Genomic DNA, 22,972 nt, shown 5'->3' on the forward strand with positions numbered 1-22,972 from the left:
CTACCTTTTTGACTAAATTTACTACTTTTCACTACTTTTACTATACCCATTTTTAAAATCACTACTTTCATTACCTGATAGATAGCCTGTTTTAGCATATGAGGAAATTTTTCGATTCTCATCTCAAGATTACATTTTTCATAAGAAATAAACAAATGAAAAAAAATTTCGCCATCATCAAAAAACAAAAATTCGCAAATAAATCAAAAAATCAACTTTGGCAGTTTAAAATTTAGTTTTGAGGGATGGGTGACGTGATCTTTCATTTCAGCAAGCTATAAGTTTCAGCTTGAACAATTTCAGCCAAATTTGAGATCTCGGAGTTCGAAAATTCAAAATGATCTCTACCGAAAAAGTTACCTAACAACAGAATCTTCTGAACTCACCATCTCCGATTTGGACGAAACCAAGCTACACCTAAAACCCCTGTCAGAATTTTTGAGTGCTCAAGTTCTTTTTTGGACTTTTTGTACTACTTTTATATTACGTTTTTGCATCAGCATATCAACATTTTTATTCAGCTCAGCGCCCCCCCCCCCCCCTAAACAAAAAAATTGAAAAGTTTTTTGAAATTCAGAAATAGGAAGAGATGTTTGAATAATATTGTCCGAGCGGAGCGAGAGCAAAATTTTTTTTAGGGATTTATACAAGTGTTGCCTTCTTTTGAGGTACAAAATGAACATTTTTAAAAAAAAATTTCGCCAATCGATTCATTTTGAGGTTTTTAAAGAATGAGTGATTCTTATTCATGAAGTATATTTTTTTTTCTCGCAAAAACTCACACTGATATAGATAGATATATCTTTCAAGTATTAAAAAATTGCCTGCCCAGTGCCCTCTGCACTCTTCACTTATATTCAACATTCATTAATAACATAATGTCCTCTATTCGAATCCAAATCTCATCTGAAAAAACTCTCTATGTAGGTAATTGATTCATCAACGTTTCAGACTACCTAATCTACGATTCGAGCATATACTTTCCCACACAACTCGACTCTAGGCTGCAGTTGTATACAAGAGATAGAGGTACTTAGATCGATTTCTCATCATATTCGTACGGAGGGCTTCGCCGAGCCGGGCTAATACGCGAAATAAAAGCCGCATAGACGTCGATTTCACGACACGTTTCAACCATTAATCTTGAAAAGAAGAGGAAAAAAACACAGTCGGCTCTCGAAATGACCGACTCGGTCCCGTTTTAAATTTTCAAGTAAACACGCACGCAGAACTATCATTAAAACAACTATCGCCCGGACATATATACGCCAAAACGAGCTGAAAAAAGTACGCAATGTACGTACACAATTTTTACACATACGCGATAAAATGCGCTCCGCTCCTCAGGAAATACTCGAAACTGGTTTTCAATTCGGCCCATTAACACCTAATTATTTACTTTCACGGAGCTATAGGATACCGCCGAAAACCAAATCACCGGTATCGTACCATAAGGCCGTTATTGTAGTATGTACCTGCAATCTGCATGTATGTACATACGAGTACAAATTTTAATCGAAAATGGGAAAATGTATGAAAAATCGAACTTCGGCGTACCTCAAGGTACTTTCTCTTTCGAGGTTAAATACCTATACGACTACGAGTAGAAAAAGGGCGCAAATTCGATGCGAACCGGACCCATCTTATAGGTACATCGAGACGTACGATTCGTTAACCTTAGTCAGCATATTTATGTAGACTTCCCTCACACTGCGGTGTTAATTAATCGTTGAACTTATTATACCTACCTACTTGGTCCGTACGACCTGCTATAGGTGTGAAGTTTTAAAAAAAATATTTGTATGTGAAATATTGCCAGACGGAAATTTGCCTGGTGCTAGATTTTCTCAACGAATAATATTACCAAATACGTGATGGGTTTTTCCTGTTATCTGAATGATCTCTTATTGAGCTAAAAATAAGTTATTTTTGCAAACAGCAATGTCCGATTTGAATGAAACAAAGCTAGATCCAAAGAGCATGTCCTAAAAGCCCTGTTACAAAAATTTCAATTGGCTAAGTTCATTTTTGGATCTCTGCCTAATTGTGGAAATTCAAAAAATTCAAAAAAGCTTCACTTATTAAGGACAATTTTTGAACTTTTTTCCCTGAAAAATAATTTTTTTTGAGAGGAGTAAAACCCTGTTGAATTTTTACTAATAAAAATTATACGCGAAAAAGTTTTTTCCACAGGAAACCCCCCCCTCCCTCTCAAAAAGTTCCTTTTTTACTGCTGAATTTTTTGTCAATTGAGCTAAAAATAAGTTATTTTTGCAAACAGCAATGTCCGATTTGAATGAAACAAAGCTAGATCCAAAGAGCATGTCCTAAAAGCCTTGTTACAAACATTTCAGTTGACTAAGTTCATTTTTGGATCTTTGCCGAATTGTGGAAATTCAAAAAATTCAAAAAAGCTTCACTTATTAAGGACAATTTTTGAACTTTTTTCCTGAAGAATAAATTTTTTTGAGAGGAGTACGCCCCTGTTGAGTTTTTACCAATAAAAATTATACGTGAAAAAGTTTTTCCCACAGGAAACCCCCCCCCCTCTCAAAAAGTTCCTTTTTTACTGCTGAATTTTTTGTCAAAAATGGTCAAGCAGTTTCGAAGAAATTGAATTTCAATTTCTTTCAATTTTCAAAATTTTAAATTCAATCCTAATTTTATAATGTTCAATTTATTGTATCTCTAAAGTTCTATTTAGATTTAAATTTTGCCAATTTAATTTCATTTTCATTTTTTACTAAAATTTCAGTTTTATTTTTTGTTATAATTTTCACCTTTTTTTTTTGGTTATCAACAATTATTTCAATTTCAATTTCATTTTAGTTTTGTACAGCGCTATAGGTTCAACTTTCTGACACTGTATTTTTCAAGGAAACTCCAAAATATCAAACTCTTGGACAGAATAATTTTGAGCTTCTGAGATCAATTTCTTGGCTTTTCATGAATTTTTCAAATTTACATGAAGAATGTTTTTAAAAAGTTGAAGCATCACCTTGTTAAAATTATTACACAATCAAATTTGAAATTTTTACAAATTTTTAACCACAAATTTCATTTCTTACAAAACCTTGAAAATCCAAAACCTGAACATAGGTCAAGGCTCGAAAGCTTCAAGCGTTCCAGGATTCACTCGAATCCAAATCAGATTCATTGTGATTGTTAAACAAAGCGAACCATTTTCCCAAGTTTCTAAACTCTGACTAAATGTTAGAAAATCATTCTTGAAAGTTTGACACGGCAATTTATTGATTTTCCAAAACGTACCGGTAATTCATCAAAAATTATCAAATTACCAAATTATCAAGTAATTTACTAAAAGTTACCAGTAAAATACTAAAAATTACCAACAGCTTACAAAAAATCAGAAAATTACCAGTGATCTACCAAAAATTAGGAAATTAGCAGTAATTTACCAAAAATTTCCAAAATACCAGATTTACCAAAAGTTACTTACTTTAAAATATAAGTACTAGAAATTCCCAATAATTACTTATATCAACGATTTACCAATAGTGATCAGAAATGTTTTTAAATGTGATCAAAATGCCAGTTATTTACCACAACTACCACAAGTTACCAAATTCCAAAGTGATTTATCAGAAGTTTGCCAGTAACACACTGGAAAGTACCAATAATTTACAAAAAATATCAAGTTGAATAATTTAATAAAATTTATAGAAATTTACCTCAAATTCCAGTAATTTACCTGAAACTACCAGTATTTTACTTAAAATTACCAGTAATTTACCTAAAATTACCAGTAATTTACCTAAAATTACCAGTAATTTACCTAAAATTACCAGTAATTTACCTAAAATTACCAGTAATTTACCTAAAATTACCAGTAATTTACCTAAAATTACCAGTAATTTACCTAAAATTACCAGTAGGTAATTTACCTGAAATTACCATCTAAAAGTACCAGTAATTTACCCAAAATTATCAGTAATTTACCTAAAATTACCAGTAATTTACCTAAAATTACCAGTAATTTACCTAAAATTACCAGTAATTTACCTGAAATTACCAAAAATTTACCTCAAGGCTCAAATTACCCAGAGATTAACCAAAAATTACCAAATTTTAGTAATTTACTGTATATTTTTAGAAATTTACTAAAAATTACACAAAAATGAGTTAAGGTTACCTGGAAGGTTTACTGAAGTGAATTTCACTCAACATACCAAACTTCTTCTTCTAAGCTAGCCATCCTCATCAAGCTGCTTTTGCTGATGACGTCAGAATAAATATGGAAAATTAGATTTTTTCCAAGGGTTTTCAAGTCAGACATGAGTATCATTTATGAAGATTTCAACAATTTTTTTCAAGTTTTCAAAAGTCAGCATGGTAAAAATGTTGAACAGATCCCCCCCCCCCCAAACATATCCATGTCAAACGTATTATCCGTAATATGCCACAAATTACAGGTAATTTACCAAAAATTACAGATATTTTACCAAAAATTACAGATAATTTACCAAAAATTACGGCTAATTTACCAGAAATTACTGGTAATTTGCCAGAAATTACAGGTAATTTACCAGAGATTACAGGTAATTTACCAAAAATTACAGCCATTACAGGTAATTTACCAAGAAATTAAAAAATAACCAGTAATTGAACCAAAAATCAATAAACCACTAAAATTATATCAAACTTTCTAAAATGACTTTCTACTAACATTTAGTCAGACCTTTGAAAACTTGGGAAAATCACATCCAATTCCTAAAATTATGTCATCGTGGGTGTCTTCTGAGGTCTAAAACGTTGAACAGGTCCCCTTCTGTATCAAAATCTAAATTTCCCATTCCAAACCTCCTCTACACACCTTCAACTTAAAATATACCAAAAATGCTCATAAAACTTACTCGAAATACGTCCGTTATGCTGTTTAATATGCCCATTCGGCACTTGATGCTGCGAGCATCGAACAGCTCTGGCACGAAGGGCAGCACCATTGACGGCGACGTGTTGCGTTTCGCTGCACTTGCACATGGTCCTAATGCACCTATCCCAACATCCTGGCTCGCCTTCTGTGCTGCTCATTTCAACCACTTAGCCGCCAGTACCGCACCGAGCAGGAGCACGCATACGAAGTCACATGATTCGACGACCTTAACACCTATAATAAAAACAATCAGTCGTTAGGTAATTGAAATAATTACCTTAGCAAATTTCATAAATAATTCATCGCCGTTGATTACGACGATACACGAATTAACGAGAAATATTGTACTCGTACTACACGTACACAATTATACATAAATACACTCACACATTCGCAAATTACGAGTACTATACGTATACACCGAGCAGACCGAATGAGCGAAAAAAATCTCTACACTTATTAGCATTCGTAAACGGTATCTTCTCCAAGATTAAGTATACATATACACGATATAGTAGGTATAGGGTAGAGGTACCTCGGTATACCGTGGCGAGTCCGCACATAGACGATAAATTACCGCAGCCGGTAACGGATATGCTTAATTCATATTCATAGTAAAATTGCTACTACCAAAGGAGTACTCGAAGAGTGAAAAAATTCGCTATTTTGGTCATCGGTGACTACTCGGCGAGCGTGCATTAGGGAGGAAAAACACCGTAACTCGACTCGACTCGACTCGACTCCAGCAGGTAATTATGATTTTATTTCGACGAAGGCGAGTAGTAAATGCGAATGGGCGTCGATGTACGATTATTATACACTTCAGATCATCGAACAGTATACACAATCTGGTCTTCTTCACGCACTGAATGATATCGTGTTAGATTCACTGCACCATCCTCTTATTCACGTTGACTGCTGATGATGCTTTTTCGCTAATATTTCCAAGGTCTACGTACTCGCCAAGGTTTTTTCAAATGCCGAAGTGTATTTTAAATACCTAAATCAGTTCGTCAGAAGTAAATTCACGTATTGAAATATTATAATAAAAAAGAAATCCTAAACGTAAATCATTTTTAGCCCGCGAACTGTATTCATTGGGGATATAGAGTCGAGAAGAGGTATATCCAACACTCTTATGCTATGCCATAAATAGCAAGTCCGAAACAATTAGCAATTTACCTCACGCTGTAAATCACGAAACGCGCCGTTTAAACGTGACATTTAAATAACAGGTATGAGTAGATAGTATTTTGTAAATTATTATAAAATTTCAAACGATAATTATACATTATTAATTGCTGTATTATAATTTTTTCCCATGTGTGTGTTCTCGAAGAGTTAAAGACGATTTAGGACCAGTATCTAGATCTACGTGAAGTTGCAATGTAGGTAAATGGTACATATTTTTTTAATGAAGTGAAGAGAAATGCGAAGCAATTATTTCTCAAAAAGGGAATCATTTGTATCTACTGACATACTGCGATTTGAACGAGACCAAGTTAGATGAAAACTGCAGCGTGTCCTAAAACTTTATAATTTTAGGTCCTGAAGTTTATTTGTTTTATTGGAGCTAGAAACAAGAAAAATTCATTTCAGTTTTTTCTTCTCTTTTTTTTTTTTACAAAACTAACCAGTGTGAATATATGACGTATTCCAGCACTTCACCTCGAAAACAACAAAGAGTCATTTCCACCTCAACTCAACCAACGCTTTTGAGTCATGTCCTTCGATTTCGCTCAATTTTTTTTTACAATATCTACTCACTCAACAAGTAAAAAATCCGCAATCAGTTTGGAACCAACCCCCTCAGGGAGCGGGTGGCGGGGGGGGGGCTTCCATTATTTTCACATTGTCTCGAGGTACTCGACTTCAGCAGCGCATTCCTCCAAAGCTATGAAACTTTGATCAAAACTGATTTCCCATTTCGAAAGGGCATTGAATTCTGAACTTTTTAAGCATTTTGAAATTTTCAAAAATTGAAAGTTCAAATTTCAAAATGGCTCTGTAAGTGGAAGCTACCATTTGAAATTTTGAAAAAATGTCCATAAATGTACCTTTGATGCTTTTTCGAAATATTCAATTTTCGAGATGAGATCTCTTGATGGTGGGGGAGCACCCCCTCCCCCAAATTTGAATGAAACTTTCAAAAAAAACAACAACTGGGGCATGTGATATATCGAATTGTATGTTTTTAGTGACGCTGGACACGAATATGAGATCAGATTTTTGATTGGACCCCATCCACGGCCCCCAGCATCTTCCCAAAGAGGATAACCTAAAAAAAATGGTTTCATTCGTGTGACACATGAAATATCTAGTATGTTTTTGATATCGCTAAACACGAATATAGCCTTAGTTTTTCAAATTGACCTCAACCATGGCTTCCATGAACCTCCCCTAATGGGAAGAGTCAAAAAAAAGTGTTGGGAGTCGTGGATGGGGTCCAATAAAAAATCTGACGTCATATTTGTGTTCAGAGTCACCAAAAACATACTATTCCATGTGTCATGTCACACGAACAAAACACTTTTTGGAACTTTTACACCATTTGGGGAGGTATGGGGGCCCGTGGATGGGGGTCCAATCAAAAATCTGACGTCATATTCGTGTTCAGAGTCACCAAAAACATACAATTTGTATTCTTATACATTGTAGAAGGTGTCCAAAGCGACTCAAATTGATAGAATCGACTTGAGTCGACGAAATGACTTGGATTGACAGGTCCGTTTAGATAGATTCCATAAATGAAGACAAAATATTCAATTTGAAATTCGTAGAGAAAATGTAAAACTTACGCTCCAGAATGGCTGAGAAATTACTGATTTCGTATTGGAGAGCTGAAATAATGAACTAATTCTTCTCAATAGCTCATTTTGTTTGAAAAAAGGTACGAAAAAGTTCAAAATTCGGCATAATAAAGGCTCGATAAAGTCCTTTAGATCTTCTAAATTACAAAAATGTTTTTTTGAACGAATTTTTCCATGGAACAGAGCCTTAGAGAGAGACAGACAGAGAAAGAGGAGGCCAAGGGGGCGCGGCGAGGCACTTTTTACAAATAAAAAAATTGCAAATTTTTCATTTTTAATAAATTTTTATTATCAAGTTGTCAATTTTTTGAGATAAACATGGGAATTTCTCAACAAGTTTTAAAAGTTTGACACCTGAGAATCTATGGAGCAAATGAAGGCCTCATTCTCAAATTCGTAATTCATCTACTTATACCTAAGTTTTCCACTAGTTAATATTTTAGAGGGGGGAGGGGAGAGGGGTTTGATGCTCTATGCCCATTTTGTCTTTCGAAGGTTCTGAACATGTCTACCTAGTTTTTGAGCTGAAAGTCAATTCAGAAACTTATGGACCCCCCCCCAACAAAAAAAAATTAGGGAAAACTCAGAGCATAAACTTTAAATTTTAAAATCAGCTCAGCATGTTTTCAAGCTCGAAATGGACCAAAAACGCTTCCAAAATCTACGTAAAATTTCTAATACCTTATATGTATCAGGTCTTTTTTTTTGTATTTCCTTCCTGGGAGGGGAGGGGAGGGGAGGGGAGAGGGCTCTAAATTGAATTTACAAGTCCCTAATTTTCACACCCCTCTCATACCACCCCTCTGTGTTTTGAGAAAAAAATCAAAGTACCTAAATTATTTTTTTATTGTTTAAAAAAAATTTGAGCTGTTTTGAAATGAAAAATTTTGACCACTTTTTTTTGCTCTTCAAAGTTCAAATAGGTAATAATGTTCCATAATTCAAAAATTTCAGTGTAACAACCTTGACCGATTTTGTACTTGAATAATTCTGACCCAAAAAATAATTCAAAATTTTTTGAGAAAGTTACCAAAATTTATCTATTTCTTTCAAATTTTTTCATTTTTTTTTAGTTTTTATGGTAATTTTTCGATATTTTCGAACTTTCCTTTGGAGAGATGCAGTCCTCCCGCGCTCTCCCACAAAAAAAAACCCTTCCCTTATCAGCTCGAAATCTTCAAAAAATTGCTATTGCATTATTCAAAAAAGTAAATTTTAATGGTAAATTGAAAAAAAAAATCGAAATTTGAAAGTTGATTCAATACACAGAATTTTCAAGCGAATTGTGCACTTCATCAAATGAATCACATTTTTCTTTTGTCCATTTCGAGAAATTTCTCAGTTGAATCATAAAATTTTTCAGTGAATATAAAATAACATTTCAGTTTGATGGAACTTTATACATTTCTGCCAACCAATTTTTACAAAATTTCAGTTTAGTTCTTGAATTATGCATTTTTTGGCCATTTTCAGCACATACAACAAGTTTTTATATGCATAAGACTTTTTTTTGTAACTCTTATCGAATCTCGACTCTCGACCTTGAACATAAAATTTATGACACTTGAGAAGAAATTATTTTCACTATAGGTAATAAGATGTGATTGAGGATCTAATGCTAAGTTTCTGGAAATTCTCGTTTTTTTATTCAGCAAAATAAAAAGTTTCAAAAAGTTCAGCTCTTCCGACAAAAATTGCAAAAAAATATTAATATTCCACTTTTTTCCAAAAATTGTGCGAAAGTTTCGTTTTTTTAACCAGAAATTGCAAAAATTGTTTTTTTGTTGGCAAAATTTCCAAAATTAATTTGAAATTGAACTTGAATCCTTTTATCAAAATTTAGACGAGTGCTCAAGCTGTCTTGAATGAAAGTGATATTTACCATGGAAACACTTGAAAAAACATTTCAAATTGCTCAAGAACAAAAAAATTGATCAAAGTTAAAGTACAGATCAGAAAAATTGGCCAAGTTTTTGAAAATCACAGCATATATATTTTCATATTAATACAGAAACTGTATTTGTGAACAAAATACGTATGGGATAAATTCTGAATATTTGAAAATTTAGTAAAAAAAAGTTCAGAACCTCAAAATGAAAATCAAAGCTACTATTAGCCCACCATTGTTTCATCTTGACTACTTCCATTAAAAAAAAAAAAAAACACTTATATAATAGTATTTCTTTCAAATTCACAGCCTAATCAGCTTGATGATGATAATCGTTCAGACGTGCTTGATCTGTTCTTATTTACCCAACTACTCGTAATACAGGGTGCCCAGAAATATTGTGAACCCCAAAGAAATTTTTTATTAAAAATATAAGTAGGTTGGCAACGTGAAATATGTACAGTAGATGCATACGATTGGTGAAACCGTGGAATGATATCACATCAGTCTAACAACCAATCATATGCTATCATTATCATCATTCACTGTGATCAACCGAAACGTTTAGCAGAAAACTTTTATAGGGGTTCACGATATTTCTGGGCACCCTGTAGCAATACCTACTACAGCTCATAATAATTGTAACTTATAAACCCAAAATCTCATTAAATTCACCACCGCAAAATCAATATTCAAATACGTTACAAAACCGAACTAAGGACCTAGTAAAAAAAAAAGTAAACAATCATACCGAAATTATAAAGATCTATGATCCATAGATCCGAGCAAATCGTAGAAAACAATAAAATATTTTTCGCACAATTACGCGAAAAAAAAGGGGCAACACTGTAATGAACATGCAAAAGCGTGCAAACGGTCCAACCACCGCTCTTGTTGAACGCATTTTCGCCGCAATACGTAATCGTTTATCGTTCATTGGCCTACAATTATCGCGCCCAAACAATACCACCAATAAATAGATTATTATTCAAAGCTGAAATTCAAATTGGCCGTTTAACACGAACTATTTGCAAATAACCCGTATGATACAATATATAAGTATAACGATTCAGACAATAATTCCAAGTCGAACACACCTCTGAGCTCTGGGAAACTTTCAGCATATAGCTCAGTTTGAAAACCGAAAAATAGATCTGACGCCCAGATAACCAAACAATTCGTATTGTTTGCGTTGTTGTTGCGAAACATGAAAATACATATCTGATTTATAACATACAGCACGTGCAAATTTCACGTTATCGTGTTGGCAATTTTCAAGGCAATGTCAAGGTTTCAAATTAATACTTTGATGAAAAAACTCTTCTTCAAACTTACCTACCCAGCTTTAGAGCGACAGTGACGATAGTATTCCGACGATCCAAGATTTTCAGCCGCCAACATTCACGAACGAACGCAACAAAGCTATAAACACTGGGCAAGAAAAAATTCGGCAAACTCGAACCGAAGTTAATCACAACACTATGAAATTAGTTATGGAATTTTTTCCTAAATTAACCAGCAATGGTTACACTAATGAATACAATGATTGAGCGATTTTTAAAAACGAAAAACACCGGTACAAAAGTATACCTACGTATAGATTTTAGGTCACCGCGAGAAGCAAGACGACGTACTATTTTTTTAATCCGTTAGTAGCGAACAAGACATAATGAAAAATTTACCAATAACGTTTTCCAATTTCGGAACAGCGAAAAACTACTTCGATGTGAAATTTACAACGCGATTATAATATAAAATAAATTCAACAACACGTTTTACGAACAAAAATACGTACACTCATCGCACACACGAACCGCAATCGACCATATTTTGCACGTGACTGATTACTGATTAAAAAACTTCTAAACCGACAACTGTTGTTTCTGTAGCAATGTTACCAACATCCGCAGCATAAACGTGCAACAGGTACAGGTACACGAAACCGGACCGTTACCTTTCGTTTTCCGACGATTTCTAGCGACTCCTACTCTTTTTTTGAATATCAGAATCAGAAAATCAAAAATTTGTCCATCTTATTGATGAAATGATGCTGAATGATACCTGGTGCGTGGTTCAGTTCGAATAATGAGTCGGTTTGAGAAACAATACGGGTGTAATTACGATTGCAATTTGCACCGGACAGAAAATCTTGATTGATCACCGGTTTGTTGCATGCACAACCGTAGCACATAAAATACATATTATAGTTTGACAACATAAAGTTGACTCATCGATTTCATAATTATTTTTAACCATTCTCCGATGATTAACAACGTACAACAGCATACAGCAGCAAGGTGTTGAGATGAAAAATGGCTCCATCGGATGGCTTTTTCGGCGAACATCAACAGCTGTTCAACGTAGGAACCTTATCTCGATTCATCTTCTAACTTTACTGCTCGGTTTGGAGAACGAAAAAACTGATAAAATCTCTCAAGATGACGGTTTACTATATATACGACTTCCTGAACAAATTATTCATGAATTTTATAGACAAAACGAGTAAAACGCACCGTTTTATGCTTAAAAAAAGGAACAACATAACATTGAAGGAAATACTACATCATTTTTTATTCCAAATACTTACTACGATTGGAGTTCACTTTGATGTTGAAAGGCGGAAAAACACTCCTGTTGTACGGTTCAAGATGTGAAGAACTAAAGATATGAAATACCCATTAAAAAAAAAAAAGTCAACAGTACCTTGAAGTTGAAGATGCTCTGAAAATAGTGCCAAAAAGTACCTAGTATGGAACTTGGGCGACGCCTTATTATTTCCAGTAGGCAATACTTCGAGCTACCTAACTTTTCTAGCTGTTACCTTCTTCGTTCTTCTAGTTAGTAAGCTAAGTAAACTTTTACTTTTTCAACTACTTACGTATCATTCTTATTCCTCCCTTATTCTCAAATATTATCGAATTCGATCAAAACAAATGTTTTAGGTAGTTTGAATCTCAAATCAACGATTTCTGAGGTAATATCTTCAGCTCTGATAACAGCTAATCTAATTCTCCTTTAGAACATCAACATGGTACATTGAATTTAATCATGAATCGATCCTCTACGATGATTATTCGTTTCGTTTCCTATTCCTGATCGTTGGACTGGGCCAAGTATTCCAATCAAACCAACATCTGAATCAAAAAATTACATCTCATCAGTAGGCTACATTTCGACCAACCCTTCTCAATCCACCTGAAAAATCTTGGCACCGTCACAATGCAACTCGATCGTAATATTCAAATCACACGTACCTATCTAGTTACTTTACTAACACTATATCGACTTCACAATGCACAATTCAGCTCATCGAACCAAGCAAGTATCCATTACTTATTCACAGATCATAAACTAATATAAAAACAGTAAAGTTGATGTTATTACTTTTACGACACGTACGGTTCGCATAATACTATTCAGTCTTTACCATCGAATTCCACACCGCCGCCGAGAATTTCCAAGGTATCTTTCGACGCATATAAAACCATTCATTACGTCCATGGTTCATCTTCCATCTTATTCACCCAATCGACACAAGTTGATGCAGACCATTGTGTAATAAAAACAATAAATTTCATTCAGGAAAAAATGAAAAATGACTCGATCTTGGAATTGGAATTCATAAAAAGTGCTCAAAAAAGTTTTAATCGGAATTTTCAATTTTTGGAGAAATTTATAACCGATTTTAATCAATAGGTAGTCTGACATATTTTTCAAGAAACACAAATAAATCGACTCGATTTTGAGCTCAAAATTCTTCAAAAACGCTACAAAACATTTTCGTTAGAATATTTGAGCAATTTTTATCCATTTTTGATAAGTCACATGAGCTCGTGAATTTTTTTTCAAAAATCCCTCAAATTCATTGTTTAATTTTGATTTTTGAGCTCAGATTTCTTCAAAAATGCTCAAAAAACATTTCCGTTGGAATATCTGAATTCTAGCGAAATTTTTGAGTTTTTGAAATCCCAAATTATCATGACAATTTTCAGCTTTAAAATTCTTTTAAAATGCTCGAAGAATATTTCCGCTGAAATATTTGAATTTATTGCAAAAATTAGCTCATTTTGATGATTCACCTACAATTTTTTCAAAAATCCTAAAAAATCGTAAGTATAATATAATTTTGGCCTCGAAAACATCTTCGATGAATAATTCGAATTTCTCACGAAATTTTCACCCATTTCAATTTTGACAGGTCGCAAGGTCACTTTTGGAGAACTCCACATCGGTTTCTTCCATCTCATTCATCAAACCCACCAAACAATAAAACCACGAAATTCCATTTAGAAAAAAATTATATTTACAAAATAATTATCCGATGTCATCATCATCGTACATGCACGTACGTTTAAATACATACAAATATCATCGATAAGTTTTACAAAAGAGAGAAAAAAACAATGGTATTTTATAGACGAATTAAAAACGTTGACCTTCAGGATACGCGAATAATTCTACTTTAATACAAAACATATTATTATCATGAAATTGAAATACAGAAACGAAATTCAATCAATCAAATCGAACCGATCGTTCAAAATTTCACGTAATTTTTCTCAGATAAATTTAGATATGTACTTTGATTTTTCGTTAATAATGTTTCAAGTACGAAAAAAATCGTTCCTCTATTATCATCACGACGATTTACAAAATTTGAAAAAAAAATTAAATAATTTCGAAGACAACATTTTACATAATACGACAACGAATACGTACCACGATTGCCAATTCGATCGCCGCATATCGCGAGTTCGTTCGAGAGATCAGTACATCTATAATTTAAGTAAAACGATCATTTAGCTAAATAACGATCGCGATCGAAACGCAATCGTGAAAGTATTTTATAAAAATAAATATAAAGAAAAAACCAACACAATTGGAAAAATACAAATCGATACGTAACAAGAGCAATCGACATTACAACTCTGTATCATTACTCGAATTCTACGTACACGGAAATATATCTCGTATCTTCCATTTCTCCAATCATGTTTCATAAATAATGCAAATGGTAAAAACGAAATCCGTCCTCTCTAAAAACGAAGACGTTCTTCGTACAACAAGGCGAACATTACACGATAGTACAAAAAAATATCAATAAATAATAAAAAAAAAAACAACAGTCAAAAACAAGGTACGCCGAAAAGTACGCGACTCGACGCGTATTTGCAGCAAAATATTAAAAAGAATAGTACATATAAATCTTGGCCGAACAATTGACACAGATTCGCGATCCAACAATAACGCAACAACGGTACAAAAAGTAGTATGATCGCGACAAAAAAACAGAAAAAAAAATTAAAATCATCGTTAATCCTTACGTTTCTTCTTATAGGTGCGATTTTTAACCCTATAGTCCTTTTTGTTGTAATACGAAGACCACTTCGAGACCGGACTACTGTTACTGTAGTATTTCTTGGTATAGATAGGACTTAGATCGTACTTCTTGCTCGATATAGGACTGGTATCTCGACTACTGGTGTATTTCTTGCTTCTCCTCACCGGAGGGCTATCGCTGTCGGTGTATTTTTTACTCCTCTTCACCGACGGACTATCGCCGCTCGTGTATTTCTTACTGCTGCGCACCGGAGGACTATCGCTGCTGGCGTATTTTCGTCGGTCTCGATCGCCGCTGCTGTGTACCGGACTAGAAGCGTATTTCTTGCTGGTCGGAGGCGGCGAGCTGTTGTTGGTACTAGTGTATTTTCTACTCACCGGACTGCTGCTGCTCGAGTACTTTTTGCTCACCGGACTACCGCTGTTCAAGTACTTTTTGCTTACAGGACTAATATCACGGTGCTTCTTTGTCGACGGACTACTCGACGAGTACTTCTTGCTTATTGGACTAATATCACGTTTCCGGTCGTTCGGACTATCGTATTTTCTGCAAAATAAAACACCAAAAACACAAATCGTTAGTTGAATATTACAAGAAGGAACTCTTTTTAGTTGTTGTTTTTTCGAAATTAAATTTGTTTTAAAAAAAAGAACAGGCGAGAGAATTTTTTTTTCAATTTTTCAATTTGAAAACGTAAATATTATTCGAAGAAACACTTTAACCCGTTGATTTTGTTCACCATTTTGAGAGAGAAAAAAGCAATAGAATTTGGAGAAACGACAGCTCAAAAGTTGAGCAACAATTGAATTATTCTATTGAAATCCGCAAGAATTCCCTACTCGATTAATTAAAAACTGCGATACCAATTCAGAATTTTGACCCTTTCTACCTATTACCACAATGCAAAAATATAAAAATTCAAACGCAACACACTTACAAAGTAGGCACAACTAAAAATAAACCAAAAAAAATTAGAATAAAAAGCCAACACCAAGAGGAAGAGTGCTGAACAACCTCAAGAGCAAAAATTGAAAAAAAAGCTCGCTACATGAGCAAGGCTCTCCAGAGCTGAAGCATAGAGATGAAGGTGAATGATCCCTCCACCCCCTCTCACCTTTCGAAAATCTACAATTTTTCAAATTAAACATACTGATTCAATTCAGGTCGTCCAAAAAAATAAAAGGAAAGGGAAGTCAACAAATTTTCTCCTTCCAACTCGAAAAATTGGCAAAAAATCGACGACCTTCCACCTTGAGCAATTTTTGGACGACTCGACTTGAAATCAGCCTATGGCTCGAACGAGCTCTTAAACTATATGAAAAATAATTTTAAAAATTACGCGAAATGGATAAAAATCGTATTGGAAATTTGTACCATTCTTATAATTCAGGCAAATTATCAGCCATCGAATAATAAATTCTTGTGAAATTCAAAGTGGAAAAAATAAAATCATTTCACATCTAAGGAAGCTTCAACTAAGCTGAGTCATTCGAGTGAAAAAATTCTCATCTGCTCAATTTCAGGCTGTCCTGGTGAAGGGGAAGGGGGGCACAGAATACCAAATGTTGGAGCACACTAATTTTAGAGTCAATCAAACCTAAAAAAAACCACGACACTTGAATCAAATTCAGATTCTAAAATTTTCAATGGGATAGATTGTGGAAGATTAAAATCAATTAGTTGAGAATTTCGTAATAAGTACAGACGAGAAAAAAAAATGGAGAGATAATTTGCCTGCATTATGAAATAGGTACTTATTTTTTTGCTTACAAAACTTAAAAATTTTAGGGACCACTCACCTCCTATTATACTTATTTTAGGCGAAACTATAGAATTTTTTCCAATAATTATAACTAGTTGAACGAGGTTTCGATGAACTCTCTTCCTCTGAAGCAGAACTGTCGGCTCTGTAATCACGAACTCTTTTCGATCTGCAATGGGAAACTTTCAATTTACTAATTACAGTCGACGATAACGACGAGTGATCGACGTACGCTGCTTTTTCAGGTTGTACCCAATAATATAAAATTCTAGTTTTTCTAATTAATTCGCGAAATAGAAAAAAAAAAGTTATATACGACGTTAAATTAAGAAAAGAACAATACAGAAGCATAAAATTACAATAATACAGAACCCATGTTATTTTTCTCAAAAAAAAAAAAAGTCCAAACGTTTTGCAGGGTGTCCGATTTTTGTTGTTTTTTGAAAAAATGGAAAATGACGTTTTCTGATGAAAATAATTTTTTCAACTGGAATAATTTCAATATTTATTCAACGAGAAATTCTGTCTAACAAACTGCCTATCAGGTACATTTTGTAATGAAAATAGGTATACCTGACATTTGACAGATGAATAATTTCAATATCTATTCAACGAGAAGTTCTTTCTCCGACGAACTGTCATTATCAGGTACATTTTTCAATGAAGAAAATAAACCAAAACATTTTACAGACGAATAACTTCGAAAACCGTCGAAAGAGGAGAGAAATTAGGTCACGACCAGCATTCATTATCCAAGATTTGTGATAAACAAACGAAAAGTTAAGAAAATTGAATTTTAAAGATTCAGATTCGTAAAGAAAACACATCCTACGTATTAAAAAAAAATCTACGCAAGATTTTCAAATACGAGGAAAGGAAAGCAAATTTTTTCAAAGTGGAACCGCATTAGAGGCAGTTCAAAATGACAAAGGATTACTTTCAACTACAGTAAAAAATTCCAAAATGTTCTAATATTCTGATATCATTTCAACTTGGACACCCTGATTTTTTTTTCCAAATACAAAATAGGCACAACTCCCCGAAAATTGACGCATCAATTTACCTGCTATATTTTTTGGATTTTTTCTTTGGCGATGGGCTTCTGCCTCTCGATCTCGATCTGCTTCGTCGTTTTCCTAAGTGATTCGTTGTGGTAGTGGTGGTTGTAGTAGTGGTAATAATCCTGCAATTAGATAAAAAAAAAATCCATAGTAATTATAAGCACATTTATGGAGAAAAGTTTTATTCAAACGAACGCTTACTTGGTAGGAGCAGGAGGCGACGGTGATGTTTTTAACGGAACTGTTATCGAAGAAGTACTATTCGGCGTATTACTACCGGAGACGACGGCGTTATTGTTACGAATTTTATCTTTCTTCTCTTTCTCTTCTTTGTACTTATCCCTTAATAATTTCACTCTGCCTTCAAGGACATCTGGATCAATCTGCGAACACGACAAAAATAAACATAAATCAAACACGTCTTCACCGTCGTTCGATATCGAAATGAAATCCAACTCACCTTTTCCCTACTATATAAATTCACTATACGCCTGCATACGTCGATAATATCTTCTTCTTTGACGCCGAATATCACAAACCAAGACGGACTTTTAGGTAACGGGATTCTTAATACTCTAGCACTCAAGTAAATGCACGCGCAGGCCACCGTTTCCGGCGAATATCGTAGAAAGACTTCGGTACGCAACGAATCGTTCATGTAGTTCCAAGCTTTCTGCATCAACAGCTTGTTTTCGGCGAAGTTCAAGATTTGAAGATACATCACAATCAGCTGTAACAGAACACAAACAGACGCGAACGTCTACATTATAAAAACGCCCATCGCCGATGTAGGTGAACGTACCTAAAGACAACCCTTCACCAAAAAAACAACAAATTGTCAACGTCACAATCGAACTTTTCTCAACCTTTTACCTTTTACTTTTTTGCATTAGCACAAACCTATCGATGAGTATTCTAATCTAATCGAGTACATATAATTTCGCTCAGAAGGAGAAATCGAATTGAAAAATTAACCGAAACCGTAACAATATGAATTATTAAAGACACGCCGGAGTTTCCGGGGTTATTACGATTGTTTCGAAATTCGTCATCTCAGCTTATCAATCTCTCCAGACATCTACGAAGTATATTTCGATTTTCTTTACGGATCCTGGGACGTGTTTTTAAATGCGTTATTCAGCAATACGAAGTATCGAGGATTATATCCGATCGATCTATACTTTTCAACGTCCGTAGATATTCCAATTCGATGAAATGGCAAAATCCATGGTTCTGCAAAGTGTCAGCCAGCTTTCATTCAGCATCCAAAATAAAGGAAATGTACGTTTCTCGAGGAAAGTTTGCTCTCAAAATTCCATCTGCCACAAAGGTGCAATTATTGTACTAAAACAGTATCCGAATAAGAAAAAAAAAATCATCGTAATGGTGTAAGTTAATTCAGTACAGAAGATTTAATGCAAAATGATTCCACATGGCCAAGGAATATAGGGATAGTTCGAGCTAGTTGAGCAGAGAAAAGGTGCTCTCGAAACGATAACTTTTTTCCAAAATAATCAACTCCGAAGGTTGATTTGAACACACGATACGGAGAAAAATGGCTAAAAATGATACAATCTTCGCGTTGAAATTATCAACAAAACAAACCAGGAATTCAGGCGAAATTCCGACGCCTAAATAAAGTCAACTGTGGTTGAAAACAGTAAAGAACTTCGATACGAATTCTGAACCTCAATTTTTAAAAAACTGGGGTGAAATTAGTGGGCCATGAATCAAACATAGAACAAACTGATACGAAATATTCAACAAATCAGAAGATAACACCGATAAAAACCAGTACCCAAATGAAACTAGAACAAAATAACAATTTTTCCGCCAACGATGATCAAAAACTTCGAAACAAAATCCACCAAATACGAGCATACTTTCGATCGATTTCCAGGATCATCTAATTCCGGCAGATATCTCCACTGCTGCTTCGATCGACGAATCCTTGAGCTCCGGTACTCCTTGAAGAGGGAACTATGATTCATTTCGTCTATAAAATAAAATTCACGATATAATCATTAAGATATTTTCTTCACTTCTCCGTTCCAGTTATATCATATCAACGATTCTGCTCCCATTTCGTTCAAAAGCTATTTCGTTTTCGCTCATAGATTGTGACTCGGTCTACTCGAAAATATACTTCGGTGTCGGATTTCCACGCAGTCTTCGAATTTCGAAACATTCGCAATAATCGCATTTCTTAGGTAATACTTACAAAAATAATAACAACTAATTTACCCTTCTGTTGAAAACATAAAAAAAAACAAACGAGATTAGCGTTACCTCGTCATCATACGTACGTTTTTCGAACCGGTTGTCGTCGATCCACAAACGACAGCGTATATTTTATCAATAGTCATTTATTACCTGAACAACTTGCATCTTTCTTGTGTGTCTCGTCCGTCGATTTCGAGCGTCTACGTGCGAGAGCGAGCGCGTTTAACGAGGTTGGCTCGAATGATGCCAATCGAAATTTATGTCCTTTCTTGCCATTCGCGCGACAACGATTGCCAATATTCGCACCTTACTGAGGCAAAGTTACGCAATAATAAAAACTACTCGATTGTATACAAAAAAAAATATAAGAGGAGGTGTTGGGGTAATTTTTTTTGTTCAAATTCTTTTAGAAAAAAGAATAAAAACAAAAAATGAAATAAAACCTAGCATTATCGTTAAAATAAAGCGAAATTATAATTTAAAAAAATCATTCCTCTATTAACCTCAAAATGAATAATAAAAATCCATTGATAAAAAGACTTACTTTTATTACGCGCGATCAAATTCCATTGTTCTAATTAATCTCTTTATTTTAATAAAAAGAGTACCTTTTGAGAGATATTTTTTAAAGAAAATAAAGTTCAGATTCATTATCTTAAATTGGAATGGCAGAGGGTTGCTTTACTTCGTAATTTCAATGAAAAATTCAAAATCAGTTATCTCTAAGCTTATTCAATCATTGATTATTAATTTTTTTTTTTCTTACTAAATTCTTCAATATCATCAATAGGTTTGTGCTTATTGCAAAATTTTCTCATTACTTCGCAACTATTAAAATTCAATTAAAATTAGTGCTGCCAAAATACCGATAAAATTCGCATTCGTGATATTTTCAAGGATACGTAAACTTTCGTTTTGATTAATTGGCTTTAAAAGGAGGCGAATCTTTTTCTTATCCGTTAAAAATATCGATAGCATCAATTATCGATATTCAAGCATCATTACGAAAAAATCGACGTAAAAGAAACGAATGATTTTTCAAACGTCACCGAAAACACAATCAATATGACCAAAAAAAAAACAACATTTCAAATACGTCAATTTTAAAACAAATCAATCAAAAATAGAAAAGACGATTGTAACAGGAGACAAAAATCAAGATTTAAATAAATATAAAGAGTGCTTTGAAATTCAAATAAAATGATACATACCTTATGAGGATGTTTGACATGTACGCAGAAGCCGAGTTCCTTAAGAATTCGTCTTTCCGCTCGAATCACATCTTCTTTAAGCTTAATGTAGGTTTCGTCCAAAATTAAAGGTGCGATTGGTCTGTAAATCATACAAGAAAAAAACACATCGTGGTTAGGCCTAAAATAAATATTCGCGAATTCGTTCGATTTCGTAAGCCTAACAGCTGGTATTGTATTGATTTGAACAGTTACACGACTTCGCTTATGATAAAATTACGATTACAGAACGTATAACGTACACGAGCGGTAATCCGTACCTAAAATTGACAAAAATAATTTAAAAATAAACGAATAACGAGGAGAAAGTACCACATAAACCTGAGTATAAAACGTAAACATCTAAATACTTACGGTATCCATGAACGACATTATCAACGTTATGTCTGAACAATGGAAGAATCCGGCGACAATTACTCGATCAATGGTACTCGACGTTTCTAAAATTCAACCACCCGATTTAATTATACTGGGTTATTTAAATAGAAAAAAACGTCAACGTAGTGGAAAAACCCACGACGAACGATGTAACGGATGAGAAAAAAACCTTCGAAAATATGACGTAATAATTTCGTCGGGCTAAATTTGCTTGGCCTACGATACACACGTAATTATGTACTACGTAAGTAGACAAGAAAACCATCGAACTGGCGAATAATAGGGAATTACAGAAAATTCTTTAGTTTCACGGATGTCATGCAATCTTGAGCGTCTGACTCGTTACAACATGATTTCGGAAGATCGATCCACTCCAACCAAGGACCTATTGAAAGTAGCCGAGTTGGCTGGCTGTGGAAAGCATCTGCGAAATCCAAGTGAAAATGTCTTGAGCAAAATATATTATTTTTTAATACACTACACGTTAAACTGGGCTTCGTATTTGTAATACCTAAGCGAAGCCGATAGTTCAACTGTGTGCAACATCAATACAATACCAGAATTATTAAAGCTTACATGATAACAAAATATTACACTGAATTGACTACACTGGCTGAAAATTTTTTCCTCTTTCGTAAAGATTTGGAAATATTACCAATTCAACTTACTTTTGACATCGAACTTGTCGTATGTGGTGAAACACATTTATCACATCGCGAACTCTTCTAGGCGCTTCTTCGATTTTAGACGCTAGATATACGCATCCCATAGCAGTGACATCCATGGGATGACGAACGAAACTTCGACAATAGTAAAATCTTTGGAATAGAACTTGACCGGTAGCCATCGCAACCTTTGAAAATAACACGAAATAAATAAATTACAAACTGATACGAACACGCGAAGCAATTAAAATAACATAATATGAGTAACGTCAACAACATTTTATACCTGAGGTAATTTCAATAATATTCCAGCAGTCTGAATCAACTCGCATCCTATCACTCTCAAATCGAATTCTGTTTCTGGATCTAGACCATCGTTCACTGAGGGCGATTTTTCCAATTTCTCGGGCGACAGAAGACAATTTTCTAACGATAATATAACTTTACCACATACAGGTGTCGTTTTGGCATCCGCTGCAACGGTTGGATTAACACTTTCGTTCTTTTGTGAACCCATCACGTAAGGTACTGTTACACAACTCGAAAGGTATTATTAATGAATAACAAATGCTAGAACACCATTATCGTTTCACTAAAACATTTTAATTATTAATTTTCCGAACAAAACTAATAATTATTATCGCGAAACTGACCAAACAGTGAAGAGAGACAGAAGGAAGAGAGACACACTTCGTAAAAT

At 34.1% G+C, this 22,972-nt stretch overlaps 2 protein-coding genes across 3 annotated transcripts in view; both read right to left on the bottom strand.

Moving 5' to 3' along the window:
• The window catches only part of LOC135845579 (calpain-1 catalytic subunit-like), a 131,958-nt gene extending 120,299 nt beyond the window's left edge, over positions 1–11,659 (bottom strand). The window contains exons 1-2 of one of the 2 annotated variants that reach the window (XM_065364224.1): positions 10,932–11,659; positions 4,875–5,128 (exon numbers count right to left, since the gene is read on the bottom strand). In XM_065364224.1, the coding sequence (XP_065220296.1) occupies positions 4,875–5,052 (178 nt within the window). In that variant the 5' untranslated portion in view covers positions 5,053–5,128; positions 10,932–11,659. Of the gene's footprint in view, positions 1–4,874; positions 5,129–10,927 lie in introns of both variants that reach the window. The other variant, XM_065364223.1, reaches the window with a different exon arrangement.
• Positions 11,660–13,872: 2,213 nt separating this feature from the next.
• On the bottom strand, positions 13,873–22,972 carry LOC135842222 (cyclin-L2-like). The gene is made up of 7 exons (XM_065359567.1): positions 22,559–22,972; positions 22,276–22,460; positions 21,191–21,311; positions 18,217–18,486; positions 17,958–18,139; positions 17,759–17,878; positions 13,873–15,479 (listed from the first exon to the last, which is right to left on the bottom strand). Exons 1-7 carry the CDS (start codon positions 22,787–22,789, stop codon positions 14,906–14,908), a joined length of 1,683 nt encoding a protein of 560 aa, XP_065215639.1. The 5' UTR covers positions 22,790–22,972; the 3' UTR covers positions 13,873–14,905.

This window comes from Planococcus citri, chromosome 4 (genome assembly GCF_950023065.1).
Source record: "Planococcus citri chromosome 4, ihPlaCitr1.1, whole genome shotgun sequence".
NCBI classification, from domain to species: Eukaryota; Metazoa; Arthropoda; class Insecta; order Hemiptera; family Pseudococcidae; genus Planococcus; species Planococcus citri.

Coding starts and splice junctions, on each gene's coding strand:
- LOC135842222 (XM_065359567.1), bottom strand. CDS start 22,789: ATGGGTTCACAAAAGAACGAAAGTGTTAATCCAACCGTTGCAGCGGAT. Junction 22,461..22,558: donor TATTATTGAAATTACCTCAG/GTATAAAATGTT, acceptor TTATTTTCAAAG/GTTGCGATGGCTACCGGTCA. Junction 18,487..21,190: donor ATGTCAAACATCCTCATAAG/GTATGTATCATT, acceptor GTTCTGTTACAG/CTGATTGTGATGTATCTTCA.